Below are 20,779 nucleotides of genomic sequence, written 5' to 3'. Positions count from 1 at the left end.
AGGCTGCTGAATTAACTGGAGACAGCTCATACAATTGGGATGCAGTTCTTTGTAGTAAAAAGGCCCTACTTTCTGCATTTGCTATCAGGTTACTCACTGTAAGTGACAGCTCAGAGACCTATGCAGGCATTTACTCCTGTTAAAGGGAAGAGTTTGCTCTACGGCATTACACTACAAGAAATCACTTCCAGACTGTGGGTTTCATTGTACAACCTCACAATGCAGGGAACAACTGATGTTTGTGTTTGGCTTACAAGGTTTTGCTTCTTTCTTTTGTTAAACCCTACTCAATCTGTTACTGCTGTTTCCTCCCACCAGCACCTCCGCAGAGCCACCGCATTTCCTAAGCGGCAGGCAAGCTCTTAGCTCTAGTACAGGAATGATCTCCACTGTTAGCTTGGACTGCAGCTGGGCAGAAACCCCTCACTAGGTCCTACTGACTCCTTGTAGAAGCACCTGCAAGAATGGAAATTTGTGGAAGGCAACTCTAGCACTTAGAAACTATAAAAATGAAATTGCTTTGATGCTAGATAGACAAGGAGGAAAAGTAGTTAAGAAAATCAGTAGGAAAATATAAAATGCTCAGTATACATCTTCTAAATGTGTTTGCTCTGTTCTGAGAAGACTTACTTTGCCTTGGAGATGAATTTGTAAGTGTCATTCCAGTAAGCCAGAAGATCTGTTGCTTCTTCATCATATACCCGAATATTATGGTATTCAAAGAGCCCAGGGAAGAAGTTATCTATCTCTCGAGTCACATTCAAAATATACCGCACCCTGTGTGGAAACAGACAGCAGATAAAAATGCAGAGTGTGCAGAACACAGCAAGTTCAGAGAGATATCACAGCTGCCACACAACAGCCTCACCTTGCTTTGAGAATGGCAAAACTCAAAGCATTTGAAGTTGCAGTCTTGAACATACCTCCCTGGCAACCAGGGCTTCATGCAAGGAAGAAGCGGCTAACGCAGACAAAAGGTTTCGCTGAGCAATATAGAGCCCAGCCTCTGATAAAAGGGCTTCCACCCATAACGGATAGAAACTTCCTCCATAGCATGTCAGGTTACACAGCCTGCCCACCATTCTCTCTATTTTAAGTGTTAGCAACACTGGTGACACAGAGCTCCTGCACAGACTGCTCAGTTAGTGTTTGGACACTTTCTCAAAGCCCCTTTGTGAATCTCTCCTCCCACAGCACCAACACCACAGGACGATTGAAGGTATAAGCTCATGAGCGAGACTGTAGTTAAACAAATGCATAAAATAACTAGAGAGACATTACAGACAATGAGCCACTGGGAGGATTTATTTCTTATCCCTAAATTTTCTGGAAAGAAAACTGCTAGAGAAAGCATATGGTATTTATGCACACTACATCCAGTATTTTTAGCCCTGAGGGTTACTTGTAAGATGCTTATGAATTGCACTCACGCTGGGATATCAGCCAGAACAAGAGCACTGCAAGGGAGTGCCATCCCTTCTCCCTAGCAGGTATGAAATCACCGGCAGTCAAGTAGGACCTGTTTGACCCAAGGAAACAGCAACAGACCCTGAGATGAATGAGAAGAATCAATTTTGCCAGGCTAATTTCCAGGGTACAGAAGTACGCTATCCATTCAATTCAGCAGTGTGATTATTTTTTTCCACTGGATTAGCACAAATAAGCCAAACCCATAAATAGTGATTTAATTGCAAACTCTCGGTGCTTAGATCCACCTGGCCTAGAGAAAGGACACACTATGCTTAAGCCTGAAAGGTAGAAAGGGCAGGAGGCAGAGAAACCCATCAGTGCTAGGGCTGAGAGCTACAGGACTTGACTTCCTACTGGGCCTGACTCAAAGCAAGAAATGCTCTTTTACATATTTTCCTTCCTGCTGCAGTCTGCTGAGGTCCAGACTCCAAAGCACCTCTGTAATGGTGAGACCTCAGTCCAGAACAACAGGCTGGAGTAAAGGGCACAGAGCCAACCATGCAGCATCCAGTTAAGTAACTGTAGCTTTTTGCTACTTATAGCTATGAGATTGCTGGCTTCCTTTGTTCGCCAAGGGGATGTCAGTCAAGGTCAAGGAACAAGATTCTTTTACTTTAGGGTGCCTGTTTGTGGGATGTGGAGTTTGGAGGAAGCAAGAGCTTGTTGAGATCTGCAAACCCTTTAGCGAGACTCAGGTTACACAGCAGGTATGGAAGAGATTTTGTTGCACAGACAAGTGTTGAGGCCAGGCTCTTGCTTTTAAGCTGATGGCATGAAGCTACTTACCCTCTGTTCTGCAAATCTTCCAAATTGGAGGCATTCCATTCCGAGCCCTGCAGGGAAAATGATGCAAAGGGACACATCAGCCAGAAGGAAGGCATGGCCAAGCAACTGATGGAGGGAGGGATTGTCACCAGTGAACTGGAGGAGGAAGCTGGCCAGCCAAGTGTTGGAGGGCCAGGGGGTCTTTTGAGTATAGGGGTACACAGAAGGGTGGTAACAGGGCTGATGTGCAGCACCTTGTCTTGCCCCATTAACCAGATCTATTCTGAAGCAAGAAGCAGCTCTGCAAAGCAGGCTGTATGCTGGCACTTCCTGCAAACTGCCGACAAACCAACCTCAGCAAAGTTGAGACCACTCCACCCTTTCCCTGGAGGCTGCTGCCAGCTCTACCCTACAGAAGAGAGACTGCCTGCATTTAAAAACCATCCAGGTGCTCTTCATATGTGAAACACCCATCTCACACATCAAAGGCAGCAACACCGTAAGCTCACTTGGGGTTACACCTCTTCTCCCCATGTTCAAAGCCTGTGTGAGCAGAGAAATAAACACATTCAACCCTGGCTAGCTAAGCCCCTTCTCTGCAGCACACACATGCCCTCCAGTCTGCTCACTTCCTGTTCAAACACATAAACTGAGCACAAAACCACTCAGATAAAGGCTTCCTTCAAAATTTAAGGTGCACAAGCTATCTGCTTCCCTGCCCTAAAATAGCTCCTAAACAGAAAGACGGATCAGATGAAGGAGTAAGCAGAAGTGACCCAGGCAGCACTACCACCACCAGCAGAACTGCACTGCTCACGGCTGCTCTCACATCACCCCAGGGCCAGGAGAGGCACAGCCAGGGTGAGCCAGCCCTTGGAGCACACCCACTGCCTGCCTGCAAACCCCGTCGGCCTGAGAGCGAGAACCTCCCAGCCGGGCAGAAGCAGCAGTGTCCACCCCAGCGATAGGTTGCTGCTTGCCCCAGAAAGCATGCATTGGCACCCTGTGTCTGAGATGGAGACGGGGGAGCTCCAAGAGCTCTGACTCACAGGCATGAACTTGGGCCCATGACAGCACTTGTAGAAAAAGTCCTGAGCACTCACAGCCCGTGTCTAGATGTACACGCAAAGGAAAGCGCCGCATTACTGTTCTGGTAGCTACTGGGGACAAGTCTTGTTGTCTTGTCTTGACATTACATGAATACAACAAACAAAAAGCATCTGGTTCTTCCCAAACTGAACTACTTCCTAAGAGAAATCATCATAACGAGGACACTGTTCAAGGGTTCAGCACAGATGGGACTCTGCATTTCGAGCAGAATAGAAGGGCAGACATTGCATGCTGTGGTAGCCCAGATTTCAACAGAATCTGTTGCCTTCAGCCAGAGATCAGCTCAATCCCAGAAAATTCCAGAGCTGTGCACGATCTGAAAGATGACTATGGGGGCTCTTGCTATTCAGTACCTGCCAACAAACATATTTTGATCCCCGACATATTTACCCTGGACCCCAGACTTAGTTATCTTCACATTGTCTCTTTCTGACTAAGAAAGAATAATCCAGTTCAGGCTTGGGAACCACCAGTTTCCACAGGTATGGAGAACAATGCTGCAGCGGTGAAAGCCATTTCTCCTGTCCTCTGATCCACAATCAACAACATCATCAGGTCTCTTCTTTCCTGCCTTTTTATTTTAGCACTCCTCAAGTGGGATCCTGCAGGGCTCCTGCCTCGGTGCCTCCCAGAGGCCTCACTGTACCACTCTGCCCTGCAGTATACATGTTCCTGAATGAAGCTGGTGCCCAGTCCCAGCAGCACTGCTCCTCACTGCAGGCTGCTGCTTTGCAAATACTTCTATTCCACACATCAGCCGCAGCTCCTCTCCCTGGTGCTGCTGCCAAGCCTTGTTTTAAAGGTCTTGCTGCTATTAAATGCACTCAGAGCCAAGATACCAAGCCCTGCAGCAGACTAAACTGCCTGTACTGCTTTTGACTAGCACTGTAAGCCTGTAACAGGACTCTTTCTCTGAAGAACACATAGTCTGCAAAAAAAGTCTGTTACATTGTAGGTACTTTTAAGTTTCTTGGCCCTACCCCGCCACAGTTTCTTGGGAGTGCTCACACTAACATACACCAACCCTTCTGAGCCAAGGCACTAAGCTTCAGGAGACTGGGAGAGGCCCTCTTCATTTGGAAAGACCAGCTGGTCCAAGAGGAATGGCTTTGTTTAAAGTTGAGCCAACCTTGTAGGCTAGACAGCCCAACCAAACCTGCGTCCGTTGCTTCAGGGCTGGGAAATCCTGTGGAGCGCTGACTCACCAGAAGGAGGTGCAGTAATTAAGACAGGCCCCAGCAGCCATGAAAGGCAACTAAGCAAGCGAAACATTAAAAGGCGAAATGTTTATGTTTCCTTGAGTGACTTATCTCCAGGATTCTTCGTTAAGCTCCTCTGTTTCTTCTGAGTCACATGAACGCAGAGCTTTCCATGTTACAAGAGTGTCATTCCACCTGAACGTTCAGCAGCTTTCCCCAGCGGCTCCCCTCCCTCTTTGCTGTAGTTATGCCCTTCCCAAACACATTTATACTCCAAGAACTCTGTGTGTAGGTACTCTGGACAGTGAAAGCTAAAAAACTGTCTTACATCAATGGAAACAGCCCTGAAAAGTGGTTATAATTAAGATTTTTTCCCTTCCATCCTCTAGTGACAGGGTCTACAGCTTGGCAGGTTTAGTTTAGTGGCTGGTGAAGTGTAGTACAGCCAAGAACGGGCCAGGCTACCCCTGTTCCGTAGCACTGGTGTCTTGCTTAAGAGTACATGACCTCAGGATCAGCCAATCTCTCCTTCAGCGTTCCTTTCAGTTCCTCCAGAGGCCCCTGTGTCAACCAAGACACAGTGAGAAGTGTTAAGCATTGTTTACTCTTGAATTCACTGTTAGACTTACCAAAAAGACATGATCAAATATCTGCGTGGGGCTGTCCATCTGCCCAAGGATCACTATCATTTCATTGTCAATGAACTCTTTGAACTCTCGCAGGTTACAGACCATCTGCATCTCCAGCTCGGTGCGTATCTGGGTGGGGAGGAGGAACACAGGGAAGCCATGTGAAGTTTTTGTTCTGGCTTTTCTTCATGGCATAAAGTACAGAGCTCTCCAGTTTGCCCAACAGCACTTCCAGTGCTGCTCCCTCACCACTCACCTCTTTTGACGTGATATTCTCCAGATCTTTCTGCATCATGATCTCCCTTAACTTAGTTTTAATTAGCCGTTCCGTGCGCTCCCGCTCAGTTGGGCTATCAGAAGAAAGCAACAGTCACTGGGATGGGAAACAAACTGGTCTCATGGCACTTTTTAAACAGGTACTGTATAGACTGGATACTCTGCAGAGCCTCAGATACTCACACTATTTCCCCCAAGTACGTCCTCAGCTGGAAGGAATCCAGGTGACTGTAAAGCCCAGTTTAGATTCCCAGTTGTATATGAAAGAGACCAACTGAATACTCCTAATCCATTGTAGTCATCCAGAGAACCTCTGGTATTTGGTAAAATTTAAATTGGGAAGGCTGCATTATACTCTCTGGAGCAGTATGTAAGCTCCCCCCTACCTTTCTTGGAAAGGTAACAGCTCCATAGCTCCTTACATGGAGAGACAAGAGCAGCTAAGCCTCTGTGCATTCCTCCAGCCTCTGCTGCCAGGGGCCTTATCACCAGCTGCAAAAATAGCCTGACTAACACCAGGGGAAGCTGCAGCAGAGCAGCAGCACAAATCTGTCTCACCCATCATCTTTAGAAGGGACCCAGCAGTAACGTCGTGCACTACCTTTCTGTTCCTCTGGAAGGCTGCCAAGACGGTGACTGCACAGACACTTCTCTGCTTTACAACTGTCCCACTGGTGGTTCACAAAAATCATCAAAGTTCCTGGTCCTTTTAACCTCACGCACTATTTCAGGAATCAATTAAGAGAACGTTGTCTAGGTGTCCCCAGGAAATCATTCACTTGCTGCACCAGTGAAAGGGTGGGTTACATAGAATTTATACATGAAAAGCTACAAGAGAATATTAAATTGACAGCCTGCCAAAACTTTTCAGCCACCCTCCTTGTACATTAAAAAACAATCAAGTGTGAGACTTGTTCACAGCTGAACAACTGCTTAGCGTTATTATTCACTCCCTGAACTCCAACAACAGGAAATATCTGAGAGCGTAAATCAACCAATGGCACAATTATACTGGGAAAGCAGCTGGGGCTAGTGAAGTCATTTCTTCAACTACAAAACAGGCAACTAAGCCCTCACACTTGGCACCACATCTGGACACAGACTATCTTTGCGGTTATATGGTATCAGTACCATCAGCAATTACTAATTACAGGGGCTGTAAACCTTGAATGTTGATACAGCCTATAAATTTTGCCTTGCCAAACTGTCTACCTATCTACCTCAGCCACTGATTTGGACCATATATCACCAGACATCCAAGCATTTAGCTGGAGACAGCTTGGGATCTATACACTGTCCCATTCCCCACTTGCAGAACTCCTTGGAATGATGAAAAACTACATTGCTCTTTGTCCCCATTCTCAGGTGTATCAGATGGATGCCCAGGAGGATGCTTCTGAGCTCACAGTCTCAGAAGTCCGCATATAAACACTTCACTTTACAGCAAAATGAACTAAGGGAAAAAAAAGACCATGTTACTCTAAAGATGTGCTCAGACATGTGCCAGTGTAAGAGCAAAGTCCAGAGAAACCTGTCCCTTCCAGGAGACACCAGGCCTGGAAACCAGAGGACAAAACCAGCGAAGAGGAAGGCCTCGGTACTAGAGTACACCACACCTCTCTCTCACTAGTAACACGGGACTTAACTTGCAGAAGCAAATGTGTGTGAGCCTAAAGCCCAAGGTAAACAACTAGACTGAAGAGAGGCTGGAGGGAGCCCCAGGGAGCTAAACTTCCAGTGCTGGTGTTTGCCTAACCAGAGGTCTGGTTATTACCCGGAACAGGAAACCTCTCCTCATTAATACCTAATTAAGAGTAGTCTCCTGTGGAAACCATCTCCTCATTTGGAGACTGCAGTGCTTGACAGCCACACGCTTTGGTTCAGCAGAGCCAGACCCACTTACACGTCAGTGAAGAGGGCGGGCGAGTCGGGCCGGTGGGACTGGACATCTTGCATGGCATTCCACTCGTTGACTGACGACTGGTCCGAGTTGATATGGCTCTCATAGTAACTGACCCATGTGAGGAAGAGGCTCCCTGGGTAGTAATTGTTGATCCGTGCCACCTCACAAGCTTTATGTAAACTCTGCAGAGCAGACCTAGAAAGGGAAAAATACTTCCAGGGTTATAATTTCTTCCTCAGGCTGATATCAAGCACAAAGCAGCAGCCAAATCCAGCATGCTGCTCACGTCCTTCAGTTCATACAAACCCCAGTGCTGTACACAACAGCCCCCAGCACTGAGCAGGAGGCTGCCCTGCAAGAGTGGGGATAATCCACGCTGCAAGAGCTTCCATGTCTTAACTGAAGTATGCTAAAGTAAGCCTGGATAGCAGCAACGGCACCCACAATTCAGAGGGCACCTGTGTCTGGCTCCAGAAACTGCTACCATTACCTGAGTCATAACTAAGACGCACACAGTTTGTGTCCAAGACAGGATGCTCTGACAGCTCCTACTGCGCCATCAGCTCCCCTGCGTGCAGAGCAGGGACTCCCAGGAATCAGACATGGCAGGCTGCACAACCAGGGGCTTAGGGCTTGACTTTACTAAGGTGTTTAGGTGTTTGCCCTCTCTGACTGCACAAGGGATGTTAGAAGTTTCTTCAGCTGCTGCTGGGAAACAAATCCGGCCCTCCTATTTTTAGCTTGTTTTAAATCTTTGACTGGGATCAGAAGGATCCAGGTCAAAATCACTGGAGTGACACAGTAGCATGACACCCTGACAGGCAATGTATTTCTGCAATGTAAAGAAGCTTGAGCCAGAAATACTTTCATGGCCACCACATTCTTACATGAGCCACCCTAAAAGGAAAGAAAAATGCAGGCAGCTTCTCTTTCCTTCTCGCTATCACAATGAACATGTCTCAGCGGAGACAGAGACTTCTAAAATATGCACAGGGTGTATTTCCTTATTTATGACAAATAAAAAAAATTAGAAACATTTCAAACATATGCTCAAAGCAATTTACTTTGGAGAGATTCAAAGCAGCAGGCCTTTGCAAGGAAAATTACCCTATTCCTTCCTGTCCTCAGCTGAGACCAAGGCAGGGCTGCAGCAGTATTATAAACTCACTGCTGTACACCAGCACTTGCATGGTTTTCTTTCTTTGGTATCAAACTTCCTTCCCCATCTCTGAATGAGACTTCTGGCTGCCTGAGTAGGTCTCAAGATACCAGTAATGACAAGCAGCACCTGCTTTTTAAAAGCTCAAGCAGCCAGAACACCTTGGAAAAAGGATAGCTGGTACGGATTATAGTAAGTACTTACCACATCGCCTGTACAGACACTGGCTTGAATATATGAACCCTGTTATCTGTTGATACGCTGAAGCCTCTGGTGAGAAGAAAAAAAGACACAGTAAAAATGTATCCCAAAAGCCACTTTTTAGTTAATAACTGATAGTTTGTAGCACATTAGAACAGCAAAGGACTAGCCCTAAGCACACACTGCCAAGTTCAGCTAGCCAACAGATCAAAATAGCATGCTAAAAGCTCTAAGATAACTTTTAAGCAGCTGCTGTTTGGGAACAAAACTAAGACAGTGGGACAGTGCTGGGCTGTGCTGTTTACCTTGGCAACACAAATTCAGTGCCACAGCTGGGAGCAACAGAGTCCCGCTAAAGTGATCCTGGGGCAGCTACCAAGGAAAGAAAAGTCATTCCACGCACTGCACTGGACAGCCTTTGTGACTGGCACAAACAGGAGTCTGCAAGTCAGGTGTCTATTTGGCACAGAAACATCATTCTTATTTTATGTTCTGCCGAATGCTGCCTGCTACAAGCATGATGGAGGAACACATAATAGGATCCCTTTAAGGAGCTTTCACTACACACCCACTCGCCAGTAAAAGCTCCTTTACTCCAGCTTAAACACACACATAAGCCACTGTCTCTGTGTGTGTTTATGCACAGATAAGTCAATTATTGGTGTTCCCTGCCACAACCACTGTTATTTAGGGTGTTTGAGCCTACTAACCCGATACAGGTCAACAGCAGAAGGTCTGCTGGACCTGTAAGGGCTCTGCAATCATTCAAATCCTTCCCCATACACCGTGCTGTAAGTTCACACACGGAGACCCTCTGCTATTGACCTAGAATATACAAAAGACACTCACCCATCCCCATCCAGGTGGATCAAGGTGTCACTCCACAGCGGCAGCACCAAGCCCATTGTACAAGTGCTACTGTAGTAAGAAAGAGATTGTCAGCCCATCTACTACAGCACCATGGTGTGACTTTAATTTCACAACAATGGTTGCATATTAGAAAAGAGAAAGAAAAATCCCACTGTTGCTTCAGGGACAAACAGTGCCAGTGTTGCTCTACAGGTGTCTGTCAAGGATCATTAACCAGATACAGGGTACAGCAGTGCTCTTTCAAGCAGGCTTAAAGGGTTAACATATGCCCAGAAGAGCAAACAGGATTCAGAAGCAGCAGGCTTTGTGCGGAAGGTCAAAGGGGGCTCACAGTCTTCAGTCAGCTCAAGGCTTTCTTTACAGATTAGTACCTCTCAGGCTCAAGTGGTTTGGTTCTAGCTCTGATTTTGCAATCCACAGCTTTGTTTTCTTGTTTGTCCCTCAGCCACAGCTGCTGGGAACCGGGATCAGTGTAGTGTAATAGCAGGGTGACTGGCAGCGCGATAGGTTAGCAATCACAGCCTATCACCCGTTGTTGACACTGGCCCCTTCTTCTCCCTCCCACACCTTGAGGATGAGCACAACGGCCAGCCGAGACAAGACACATCTTGGCAATCCCACTCCTCTCTCAGCTGCTTTGACCTCTTTGCCCTCACAGTCACCTGCTTTCTGTAAGGCTGAGCAAGAAGCCAAGTTAAAAGCAGAAGTCAAGCAATGGAAAAAAGGCAGGGGTGGGGGAACCCCAACACAACCTGCACCAGGTTGTCAAATAAAAAAGTTGAATCTCATAAAGCTGTAAAATTGGTCCATAATCAAAGCAGCATCTTGCAGAAGAACTGGATTCAATTGCCTCCTGCTCTCACGCTTTGCAGGAGCTGCTCTCAAATTTTCACAAGCCGTACCACCTGCAGCAGCCTCTGCGGCTCCTGAGGAGTGGGGTAAAAGGGTGAGACTCCAGGCTTCAGACGGTCAGCAGACACGAAGCCCTGTAAACGCACATGCTTCGGAGTGACTGGTGCCCAGCACAAGGAGACACTGTGGCACGCAGCTATTTCTGTTGACAACATGAGATGAGCTCATGGAAAGATGTGTTTTTAAAAGGCTTCCCAAGGTGCCCAGGGTATTTTTAGTGATACTGTTCAGCAAGCACTTATCAGAGACCATAGCAACAAGTCTACATTGAGTTATAAATACCAAGTGGGGTAGGGGAGGGTGTATCAGACTGACCATCCAGAACCTCAGTAACTCTAGCAGAAAGCTAAAACGACCCCGCTATGTTATTAGAGACTGAATACCAGTGAGCTCTCAGTTATCAAAGGTGGCTGTGCTGGGATATCACCGCCAACAGCAAGTTCCAAGCTCACAGCAACCTGTGTAAGGACAAGTTATTCTTACCCTACCACAAGAGCATCTCTGAGCTACAGCTGTGCATACATGCACAGGAAGGGAGCCAGGAGCCAGTGGCAGCATCATGCTGGTCCCTCTTTTTAGCAGGCATCACTTGAGCTAAGCATCCAAACCAAGCTGCCTGAAATTAAGCACAGTGACTGTTGTGATCAGCAGGCTGTATGGAAGGCAATTTCTTAGCCAAACAGTTCAAAAGTATTTTCTAGTGACCCTGCCAACTACCTGAAAGTAATTTCTTTCAACTAGGGTCAAAAGCAAGGCTCATTCCTTGCTGACAACACATACAAAGCTGTGCTAGAAGTAAGCATATGTACGAAACCTTCCAAAATAATTTGATTATCTAGGTGATTCTTTCCCCATATAGGCCAAAGTTTATTCACAACTCTTTTTCTTAGGAGAGTCATGTGCCTACATGCCCTCCCTAAAGCACCCAGTGTCCCCTTCTAGATGTGAAGCTTCTGCCCCTGAAGCTGCTGGGGTGCTGCCTCCTGGCTTACAGTCAACTCTAGCAGCCACCGCTGCTTCCCAGCCCCGTTCTGCAACCTTTTGGAGAGGTTAGCAGCAATTTCAATGAACAAAGCAAAAGCACTAAACCCTGATGACACACTGATGCCTGGAGAGAGCACACGTTGTGTTAGATTTGCCATCAGCAACCCCGACATGCCCATCAGGCCCTCTGTGTCATGACCTTGGCAAAGGGCTGCCTGACAGTCACTTTCTTATTAGCTGCTCTCCTGAACCCTGATGTCCAGCTTCTTTAATTGCAGCTTCTTTCTTTGCATGCAAGCTGTCCCTGTGCAGCGCTTGGGGACCTCGCCATTCAGAGACACTTAAAGGCACTTAACGTCCTCACACAAGCCTGAGGCTCAGAGGAATGAAGGAAACACTGACCTGCACACCTGCACTGTTGCCTTCCCATGTGCCACCTCCTTTCAAGAAATAAAAGGGGAATTCTGGATCTCAAGGAAGGTGTTAGGCTGGAAAATCTGAAGCAGTCTATCCCCAGAAAGCACGGACACCAGACAGTGATATTTCTACACTTGACTCCATATATGGGTGAACACAAGGACTCCCCCAACCTGGACACTGTGAGTACCTGTCATTGGAAGAGAAATCCATTCCTAGGACAATGCTCTCTTCGGTGTCTTGTCTGCCGTTGGTGGACACTACCACCATGTATCTAGTGCGGTTCTGGTAGGTACTTTCCAGTCTTACAGCCTGAAGAAAGGAATGGGAGAGATCAGCAGCGCAGCCAGCAAAACACACATCGTTACCTTTACAAGCCACTTTTTCATGCTGAGTGACAGGCGCAGAAGCAGTGATGCAGTTTGCACTAGTACGAATGATCCATACTTCTCAGCTGGGTAACCAGCAGAAGAGGGAGAAGCAACTTACTCTCTCACATAATGCCTTCCCCAACCGCTAGGATGTTCCTGGTGCCTTCTGCACACCTTGCTGCAGGCCTGTGCTGTCCCACCAAGGCTGCGTTTAAAGAGTAGCCTATGAGGCTGGCTGCCAAGTCCTCCGACTGGTCCCAGTCTGGACAGCTTCATGGAGCGTTATGCATTCAACGAGACAGACGGGTGTTGAATGTACTCTCACTTCTCAGAGGGCTTTGACTAAAGAGCTAGGGCTCTCCTTTAAACTACTGTGTGCTACAACAGCTCCAAAGAGACTCCTTCCACCACCTTCCCAGGCAGCGGGACAGACAACTAGAATCTAATTCATATGTGGTTTCCTGCTGGTCCTTTGAATTCTTCTAACAACTTCTCCAGTGCAGAAGCAACCTTACTGCCTTACATCTGGCCCCTGTTACTCAGCTGTACCCCCAGCTGGATTCAGACTTCCCAGAAATGGTGAGTGTCATAGTGCCTCACTGCTCCTACCACACTGCATGTACCCTCGTGCCAAAAGCGAGCTCTGGCAAGACTGGAGGATGCCTGAACTTCATCCCAGACTCCCCCAAATCAGATATTACTGACAGCATTCAGAAAGCAGCTGTGCAGCTAAGTTGTGAATGTCAGGCCAACACTAAAGCTCCTGAAAGGCTACAGTGAAACATAATGCTCCTCCAGAAGCCACGAGGAAGTAAGAACTAAAGCAACTCCAGCAAGTCTTCTTACAGCCAGACTGCTGGTTAGTGAGGAGCACAGCGAAGGGAGCCCAGCATTGCAAGTTTTGCCTATGAACATCTGCAGCAGGCAGCCTTTACTTGCAGTGCTTTTTGGACTCTGTTCTAAGCCATGTGCAGTTGTTTTCACCACACCGTCCCAACTAGAGAAACTAGGACATCCCTAGAAAGGCAGTGTCTTAATTATGTATACTGAACCTTAACTTTGGACGGCCTAATCTGACACTGAGACGCTGTCTGGCCTCTGTGTTTACCACAGTTAAACTGCTTCTTGAACTTTGAGCAGGGCCTGCAGAGAGCACACATGGGCAAGGAGGAGCCGCCACAGCCCAGCCTTGCCCGCTGCTGCGGACAGACACCTGCCTGCTGCGACGGGACCTAACTGTAGAATTCCTCGTGACCCAACAGCTGAAGTTCCAAGCAGTGTTTGACATCATTTCCAAACTGAACCTGAATTCCTCAAACACCAGCAGTGCCCCCGCAGCCACTGCTTGCATAGATTTCTTGGTGGCCCACCGGAGTTCACGACAGTTTAAACAGTCATTTTATCCTTACAAAAAAAAAAAAAAGCTCACCAAACACCTGTTGGGTGGGATCTCTCAGGAGTAGGCTGCTTTTCCTAATATGTTCCTTTAGTTCTTTCTAACCTGGTCTGGAGACCAGCACGGCACCTCCTAGCTCAGAGGAAACCCCCTCTCGCACCTCACCTGTCCGCTAGCCAGTAAGTCTCGGCCACAAGATGTGGCAGTCTACACCAAAGGTTAAAACAGCACACGGCAGCTGAAACGGAGCGTGCTATTTCACCGGGGTGCTCTATCACAGGAGACTATGCTGAGCGCAGCAGGGAAAGCTTCCCAGTGGCGTTGCAGGAAGCAGGAGCTCTAGTGATGGGGCAGAACAGCAAGTGCAGGCAGGAGACTGTTGACTGCGTCTTCTAGATACGTCCAACGGGACCGAAGACTAACAGAAACTACCCAAATGCTGATGCCAGCAGACAGATGTGCTCCGTACAGCAAAAGACTGTGCCCCACCCCATCTTTTTAGGATAAGTCATGCTAAAACCAGCCTTATTTTCCTTCTTGCTCCTTGAGTCACTGGGATTCCTTTGGGAACATGGAGGATCAAAGTGGTCAGTCCTTCAAGGTGTGAATTCTGCCAAAGGCGGCTGTTTCTACAACTAACACTTGTAGCAAAACAGAAAGGGTGCTCTTCAACCTAGAAGAGCAAGCAGTCACCAAGGTCTTGGTGGTTAAAGTCATTATCTACATCAGAAACGAAACCTCAAACAGAAGCACAGACTTGCCTAAAATGGGGGCAGGCAGACAACAGCTGCCCTGTGTCTGGGGCATCCGCACACCAGTTCTGTTCCGCTTCTCCTGAGGACAGTCCAGCAGCAAGAGGATTACCATAATCTAACTTACTTTGCTAAACCAATTTGGCTAGCGGTAAGGGGAAGTGTGGTCTTAATGCAAGACCCTTTAGAACATGGCTAGACAAACAGCGACCAAAGGTCACGTAGCTTCAGGTCAGTGGGGTGGGATTTTCAGAGGGCCAATTAAGAGAAACAGGGCATGGCTTACTGGGGCTTTCTAGATTCTACACTTACCACAAAGCGAAGAACCATGAGTGGAGCAGATGATGTGTTTTGCAAAATTCACTAGAATAATAAACCAGCAAACTTGACACTGTAAACCAGCCAATCTCAGAAGTTACTATTAGAGCTCCAACATGCCCATCAAATCACAAATTGGTCTCTCACTTTTTCATTAAGCACTAGTTCATACGCTCACCTGACAGCAGGAGGACACCACATAAGTGGTCTGATACCTTTTAAATGAAGGTATTTGAAATCCCAGTCCACCTAGGGAGGATGGCCTAGCTTCAGGGACTGTGATGAGATGGAAGGTTCTGCCTCAACTGCTCATCTACACAGACCTAGCTTTCTCCTCAGTGTAGGAAGGTTATTTATAGTCTGTTCATGAGCAAGTCTTTCCCTGTAGTCCTTTCAGGGCCAGCAACATTTTTCTTAGTTTTAGGCTCACCTAAACATAAGCCAACTTTATCTTCTGCTGCATTCTGTTTCATCAGAAGTGTGATGTGGTATCTTGCCAGCCCTTATGAACAGCACATTCCAAGAAGTAAGTTCATAGTGACCTTTCATCTTTTTCTTGCTACATGATAGCAGGTGTTTCATACACACTTCTCATTGGGATATTTGATTTGATGACAAAAAAAAGCGCCCAGCTTCCTGAAGTCTTCTTTTATTACTGAACACATATAAGTGAACAAGTGCCCACCCTGCTGAGCAACAGGAATAGGATCAATCAGTTTGTACTCTTCACTCATTTTCCTCCTTCCTACTGATCTTACACTGGTACCATTGCTCTAATCCTGCTCTCATGGAAGGCTAAAAAACTCTGCCAATAGCTCCAACAGAAACAAGAGTTGTTCCAAATGTTAAGTGTAGGTTTATAGAAGATTAGATTCCTCTGCTGCCCTCTGAGCTGTGAAGTATGCCCCCCGAATGACAGCAGCCAACACAAGAAGAGAATGCATTTCTCTCAGTACTGTTTATATTTCAAATCTCGTTTGTATCTACTATTCCATGAGAGTCTATTGCAGCTCTGCACACTCTTCGTTCGTCAAGAATCAATTAAATTCAAGTAGACTATCGAACTTAACCTCATGCAAGATTTCAGCATTCCAAATGTAGCTCCAAACAAAAGGGTTTATGTCTCAGCCCACAAAGTCCTTATTCAGCTGTTAAGGCTAATTTGTCCCAAATCACACAATGTAGCCAGTGATATTGCCGAACAATGACTTGTTCAATAGTTTCCAATGTTCTAACCCTGGCTCAGATTCTGAAAAGCACTGAGAACCCCCATTCCCATCACTTTCACTGAAATTTTAGTGACAGCAAGGCGTGCCTGACAAAGTTTAGGAGTAGGTCCTTCAGTTTGCTTACGGCATGTTACTTTCGCTGGTCATTTTTAAAGTTAAAGCATTCCATAGTAATCTTGACTGTTTCCTAGCATTACTCATACCATCAGTCCAGCTCCAACACAGCTCAGGAGGATTCATCAAACAAGAGGTGCCAGAATAACACCTCTGATGCTGGCAGTCCTACTTTGGGCATACGTTGCTAAGATCCACCAAGACAACACAGGAAAGAAACTTCAGGCTATTAAGTGGTGAGAGGTGCAGATATACTACACTCATGCCTGACCTTGTAGAGCACTTCAACATGTCCTAAACAAATTCCTCACTGCTCTTCTTTGGCTTCTAGAGGTCTTTAGGACTGCATATCAATGCTATAAACAGCAATGTCTAATTTTCATCACATCATTATAGGAGGCAACAATCCAGAAAGCAGAAAGAGAAGGTTCAATATAGGTGCATAGGTACACAGGGATCCTACATGCTCCTTCCTGATAAGCCATGGCCTTTTGGGATGCAACAAGTTAGGAGAGTAGTGAGGAACACAACTGATGTGGAAGGGCAGGTGTTCACACTGGTCAGACGTAAGTCACCTACTCTTGATTTAAATAGGACATCAAGCTAATTTACCCAGCTTGTCTGACAATTGTTACAGTACTTTTCCAGAGCGTACGTACTCAGTATTTGGTTCAAATGCACTCTTCCAGCCATACAACTTCTCTCACTGAAACACCAAATAAGCACGCCTTTCATAATTAGCTGCTTTTCCACCTTTGTGGTTGCAAAGAAGACTCCCCAAACCCGCTGATGAAACCACTCAAACACACGTACACCACTGCTTTCATGAGTTATGCAGGTGTATTTGTCAAGTGGAGCGTAACCTTTATATTTGTTAACAGCAGATAAGCAAAACCAGCCAGCTTACCAGTCTGATGTTGTCTTCTGGGCGGAGCAGTATGAACATGGCCTGCAGGTGCTGCTGGAGATCCCCTGCAGGCAAGAGGAAAAGGTGAACGCACAAAAATAGTTTTAATCACATGCAAGTTCCTGGCTGTCCAGCCAGAGCAAATGTCCACCAAGAAACCTGACACGTCACCGCAAGTGCTGTCACTTCCACCCACTCAGAGATGACAAAGCTCCATCTCTTTGTCAGCGCTGCTCTTTGCTCCATGTGCTCACCTGTTGCCATCTTACCGTGCTCTGTCCTGCCAAATCCTGTTATCTTTTTAGCAGACATAAAAAGAATTTCAGTACTGTGTTCCTTTCCAAGGCAAGGCAAACTAGGTAGAAATGGATCCCACCTCATGGTTCAACATCTCATTCTACCACATGCTTCAAATCAGAAATCTGCCATTTCTTTTACACAACTTAAATGCAGAACTATGTGAAAAATCAAACACCTACAATCTTTCCTAGAAAATGCTTGCTACACTTCTACTGGTGAGGCTGAGGAAAACTGAGAGAAAAAAAAAAGAAAATAATACCATAGTCTCGTAGTAACTTTGAAGCCTTCTTAAACAGAGCTGAGTGCCCCTGGTTCCTAAAGCACCAACTATTTGAAAGACAAGTGAGATGCCTTTCTGGACTGCTCAGCACTACTCCCTGGCCTGTAGAGAGCCAAAAGTTTCTCTGCTGAGCAAGCACATCACTTTCTGAGTGTTAGTAAGCAGTAACTCCTCCAGCAATGGGGCTGTTTTTTCAATCGTTACCTGGAAAATTAATCTGCATTCCCAGAAAGGAGATTGCAAGGCTGCCAGGTGGGTGGCACAGGCTGGCAAGCAGAGGAACCTTTACTCTCCCACCCTCTCCCGCTCCCCCACAGACGGGAAGCTGAGTTTTGGCAACACTGCAGGGAGGAGGACGAATGCCGAAGCAAGTATTCGGCACAAGTGGCTACGAGACCACCTTCTAGGAGGGCTGACTAACCTTCCTGACCTCCCTTTCCAATCCATCAGTGGTGCTGGAATCCATGGTATTTCACGGACTCTCAGAAATAAGGAAACCTTGGACACAGAACAGCATCCAGAAGTGCCACAAAAGGGAAGGGGGAGAAAGGAAATGCTGCCCAGCAAGAGCATGGTACCTAGTTGCTGTACGATTTTTACAGCTGGTGGAACAGCAGGGCTGAAGGGCTGTGGCAGCCCCTCTCCCGATGGGATGGAGGCAAGCTGGTGGGGAGTGGGCTACGCAGGACACGCCATTCCCTGCTCTCCTCTTCCTTCCCCCTTGAAACACATTTCAGCATATGGCAAAGGAGTTAATGCCTTGGGGTTGAATTTTTAACTGGGGGTGGGAAAAACTGAAGCACTCTGGGGTGCTAAGGAAGTCACATACAAAGTACCAGCAGCGATGAGCACCTGAAGCTGCTTCCTGCCCCGGCACATTGTTCCCAGTGCTGAAGCGGTTGGCATGTGCCTCCCTGAACAGCAGTTAGGTAGGGAGATAGGTAACACAGGAAAGGCCTGGCCAGCTCATCCATCGGATGCCTGTCCTCCCAGGGATGCGGTGGGAGACAGGATTTCCCCATGTCGACAGCAGTGCAAAATCCTGGCAGTGCTGCTCACTTCCAGCCAGTTTCAGCTGCTAGCACGGTGGGAAGCGCTGAGAACTGTCGACTCAACAGACAAAGGTGCCTCTGCTTCAGCTGGCACCTCCTGCCTGCAGCCTGCAAGAGTCCAGCAAGTATTTGACTGAGGAGGCATTCACATGCCTGAGGCAGCCTGAAACAAAAGGTGCTTCACCTCAGTTTTTCCCTCCCCAACAGGTAACAGTTCCCACCTACTGCTGCGAGTAATTCAGCATCAGGAACCAGTTTAAGAGCTGAAATTTCCAGAATTTAAAAAACACCACCAGGACTACTGAATTATGTCAATCTTTTAAAAAGAGAGGAAGTTTCTAAGACAACCCTTTCTGCAAGGCTGGGTCAAGGAGCTCCACTATCCCTCATCCTCAGGAAGCTCGCTGCACCCCTCTCTGATCCCCAGCCTGCCCTGCCAGCCTTGGGAGCTCCAGAGCTGCAAAGTGAAATATCGCTTCCTTGGCCAGCTTTAATCAACCCGCAGCATTTTCAGCCCCAAACACACAAGGCATTTTGTAAGCTTCCTGGATTAAGGAAAAGCAAAGGAAAGGTTTTAACATGCCAGAATCAGCACAAAGATACCACATCCTGTCCTATGAAGAGCCGTCCGCTTTGCTGGCATTCATGGCATGACTGCAGCTTCCTATCACATTGTCCAGCAATGCTTTTGTTTCCTTGAGCTGGCAGGCTAGGTGCAAAGCATCAGCTAGGGTGGGAGTTAAGAGTGATTTACAGTATCCCAGCGATGGCAACAGCCCCGGGGAAGTTACATCCTCTTCTGGCCACCTCCAGCGTTGCTGGAGTGCAAAAGCAAGCCCACCATCCTAGGGCACACAGCCCGCTTGCCAGGTGGCACAGGACCGCCCAGCAAGAGGACTGTGGACAGCTGGTACCATATCTAGTCAATCTGCCAACTTGTGATTTTCATTGCTGAAGATGATACGATTAAAGAAATGGGAATGGGTGCAAGCATTAATTATTGCCTGTCACGCATTTACTCTTTACGCAGGATTCTAGCACCACCAGCGAATTGGAAAGGCAGGTCAGGAAGGTTAGCCAGCCTTCCTAGAAAATGCTCGTGTAGCCACTTGAAACACTATTGCATCCACAGGCAGCAATCTCACACTGGAAAGTTATGTCCGCTCTCTAACCCCATTCTAATTTTGTGTGCCAGAGATAAGTCACAACACACACATGGGAATGAAAGTTGAGCAGGGATTATCAGAGTCCAAGAAAGGAGACAGTTGCCACACACTCTGTGAGCTCACTGCCAAAGGCTGGTTCACCTCTCAGAGCCACTCTACATCACTGTTTTAATTTTGGTGGCACAGATGTTTTGCTCAGGAAGGTGACACACTGATCCCTTGGTGGCTTGGTCTGCTGGCATATACTGTACGTTAGAAAAGTTCACAATAAAAATAAGATGGTGCACAATCTCATACAAAGGACCCTCTCTTCAGTGAGATCTCCAAGCACCATAAAAAACATACTACACCATTCACACCACTTGACAAGCAGGGAAACTGAGGAAAGAACAAGTACTGATGCTTCATTAAACCTCACCCCATAAGCCGAAGAGACAGGAATTAAAAAAGTCTTCCAAGAACAGAAAAATCCCATCCCTTAGGCAAACCAGCCTCTTCAGAACAAAACGTCTTGCTGGAAGCAATTACAACACACCGGATTTGCTTTCTTGGCAACCTGGCTTCTAAGAACTCTGGGATGATTAGAGGAGTGACTATTTTCCACCAAGGTCTCCAGATCTCAAGCAAGGCAACCACAGCAAGTAGATGAAGCAACAAGAGAGACTCAAAAGTTGTTTGCGCTGCATTGCGCAGGCTCACAAAAGCCATCCAGCAGGTCTCTGCAAGGTAAAGCCAAGACAGCGACTGCCAGGTGGAGACTGGGCTTCAGTAACGCACAGGACTTTCGAGAGATCTAAAACCAAGACAGGTCAAGACACATAAACTTCTCAAAGACTGCCGACTCTACTTTCACACTAAAGACAATTTCCCTTCAGTCTCATCCAGAAAGGCCAGCTTTAAATTAAGTTTCAGAAGAATTTATTTTGACAACTGGTAATTAATGTATCTCACTCAAAGCAATTTGGGTAGTGCTTGTGCTATGTCTGAGTGGAAGTATGT

The 20,779-nt window shown here is 47.0% G+C and overlaps 1 protein-coding gene across 1 annotated transcript in view; it reads right to left on the bottom strand.

Moving 5' to 3' along the window:
* The window catches only part of SSH2 (slingshot protein phosphatase 2), a 103,677-nt gene that overhangs the window by 14,678 nt on the left and 68,220 nt on the right, over window positions 1-20,779 (bottom strand). Inside the window, 9 exon segments of the mRNA XM_056326348.1 lie at window positions 631-777; window positions 2,257-2,303; window positions 5,174-5,302; window positions 5,430-5,523; window positions 7,353-7,547; window positions 8,716-8,781; window positions 9,562-9,630; window positions 12,086-12,207; window positions 16,983-17,047. Of these exon segments, the coding sequence (XP_056182323.1) occupies window positions 631-777; window positions 2,257-2,303; window positions 5,174-5,302; window positions 5,430-5,523; window positions 7,353-7,547; window positions 8,716-8,781; window positions 9,562-9,630; window positions 12,086-12,207; window positions 16,983-17,047 (934 nt within the window).

Source organism: Falco biarmicus, chromosome 1 (assembly GCF_023638135.1).
Source record: "Falco biarmicus isolate bFalBia1 chromosome 1, bFalBia1.pri, whole genome shotgun sequence".
Classification (NCBI taxonomy): Eukaryota; Metazoa; Chordata; class Aves; order Falconiformes; family Falconidae; genus Falco; species Falco biarmicus.
This window is presented reverse-complemented; position numbering and strand designations above follow the sequence as displayed.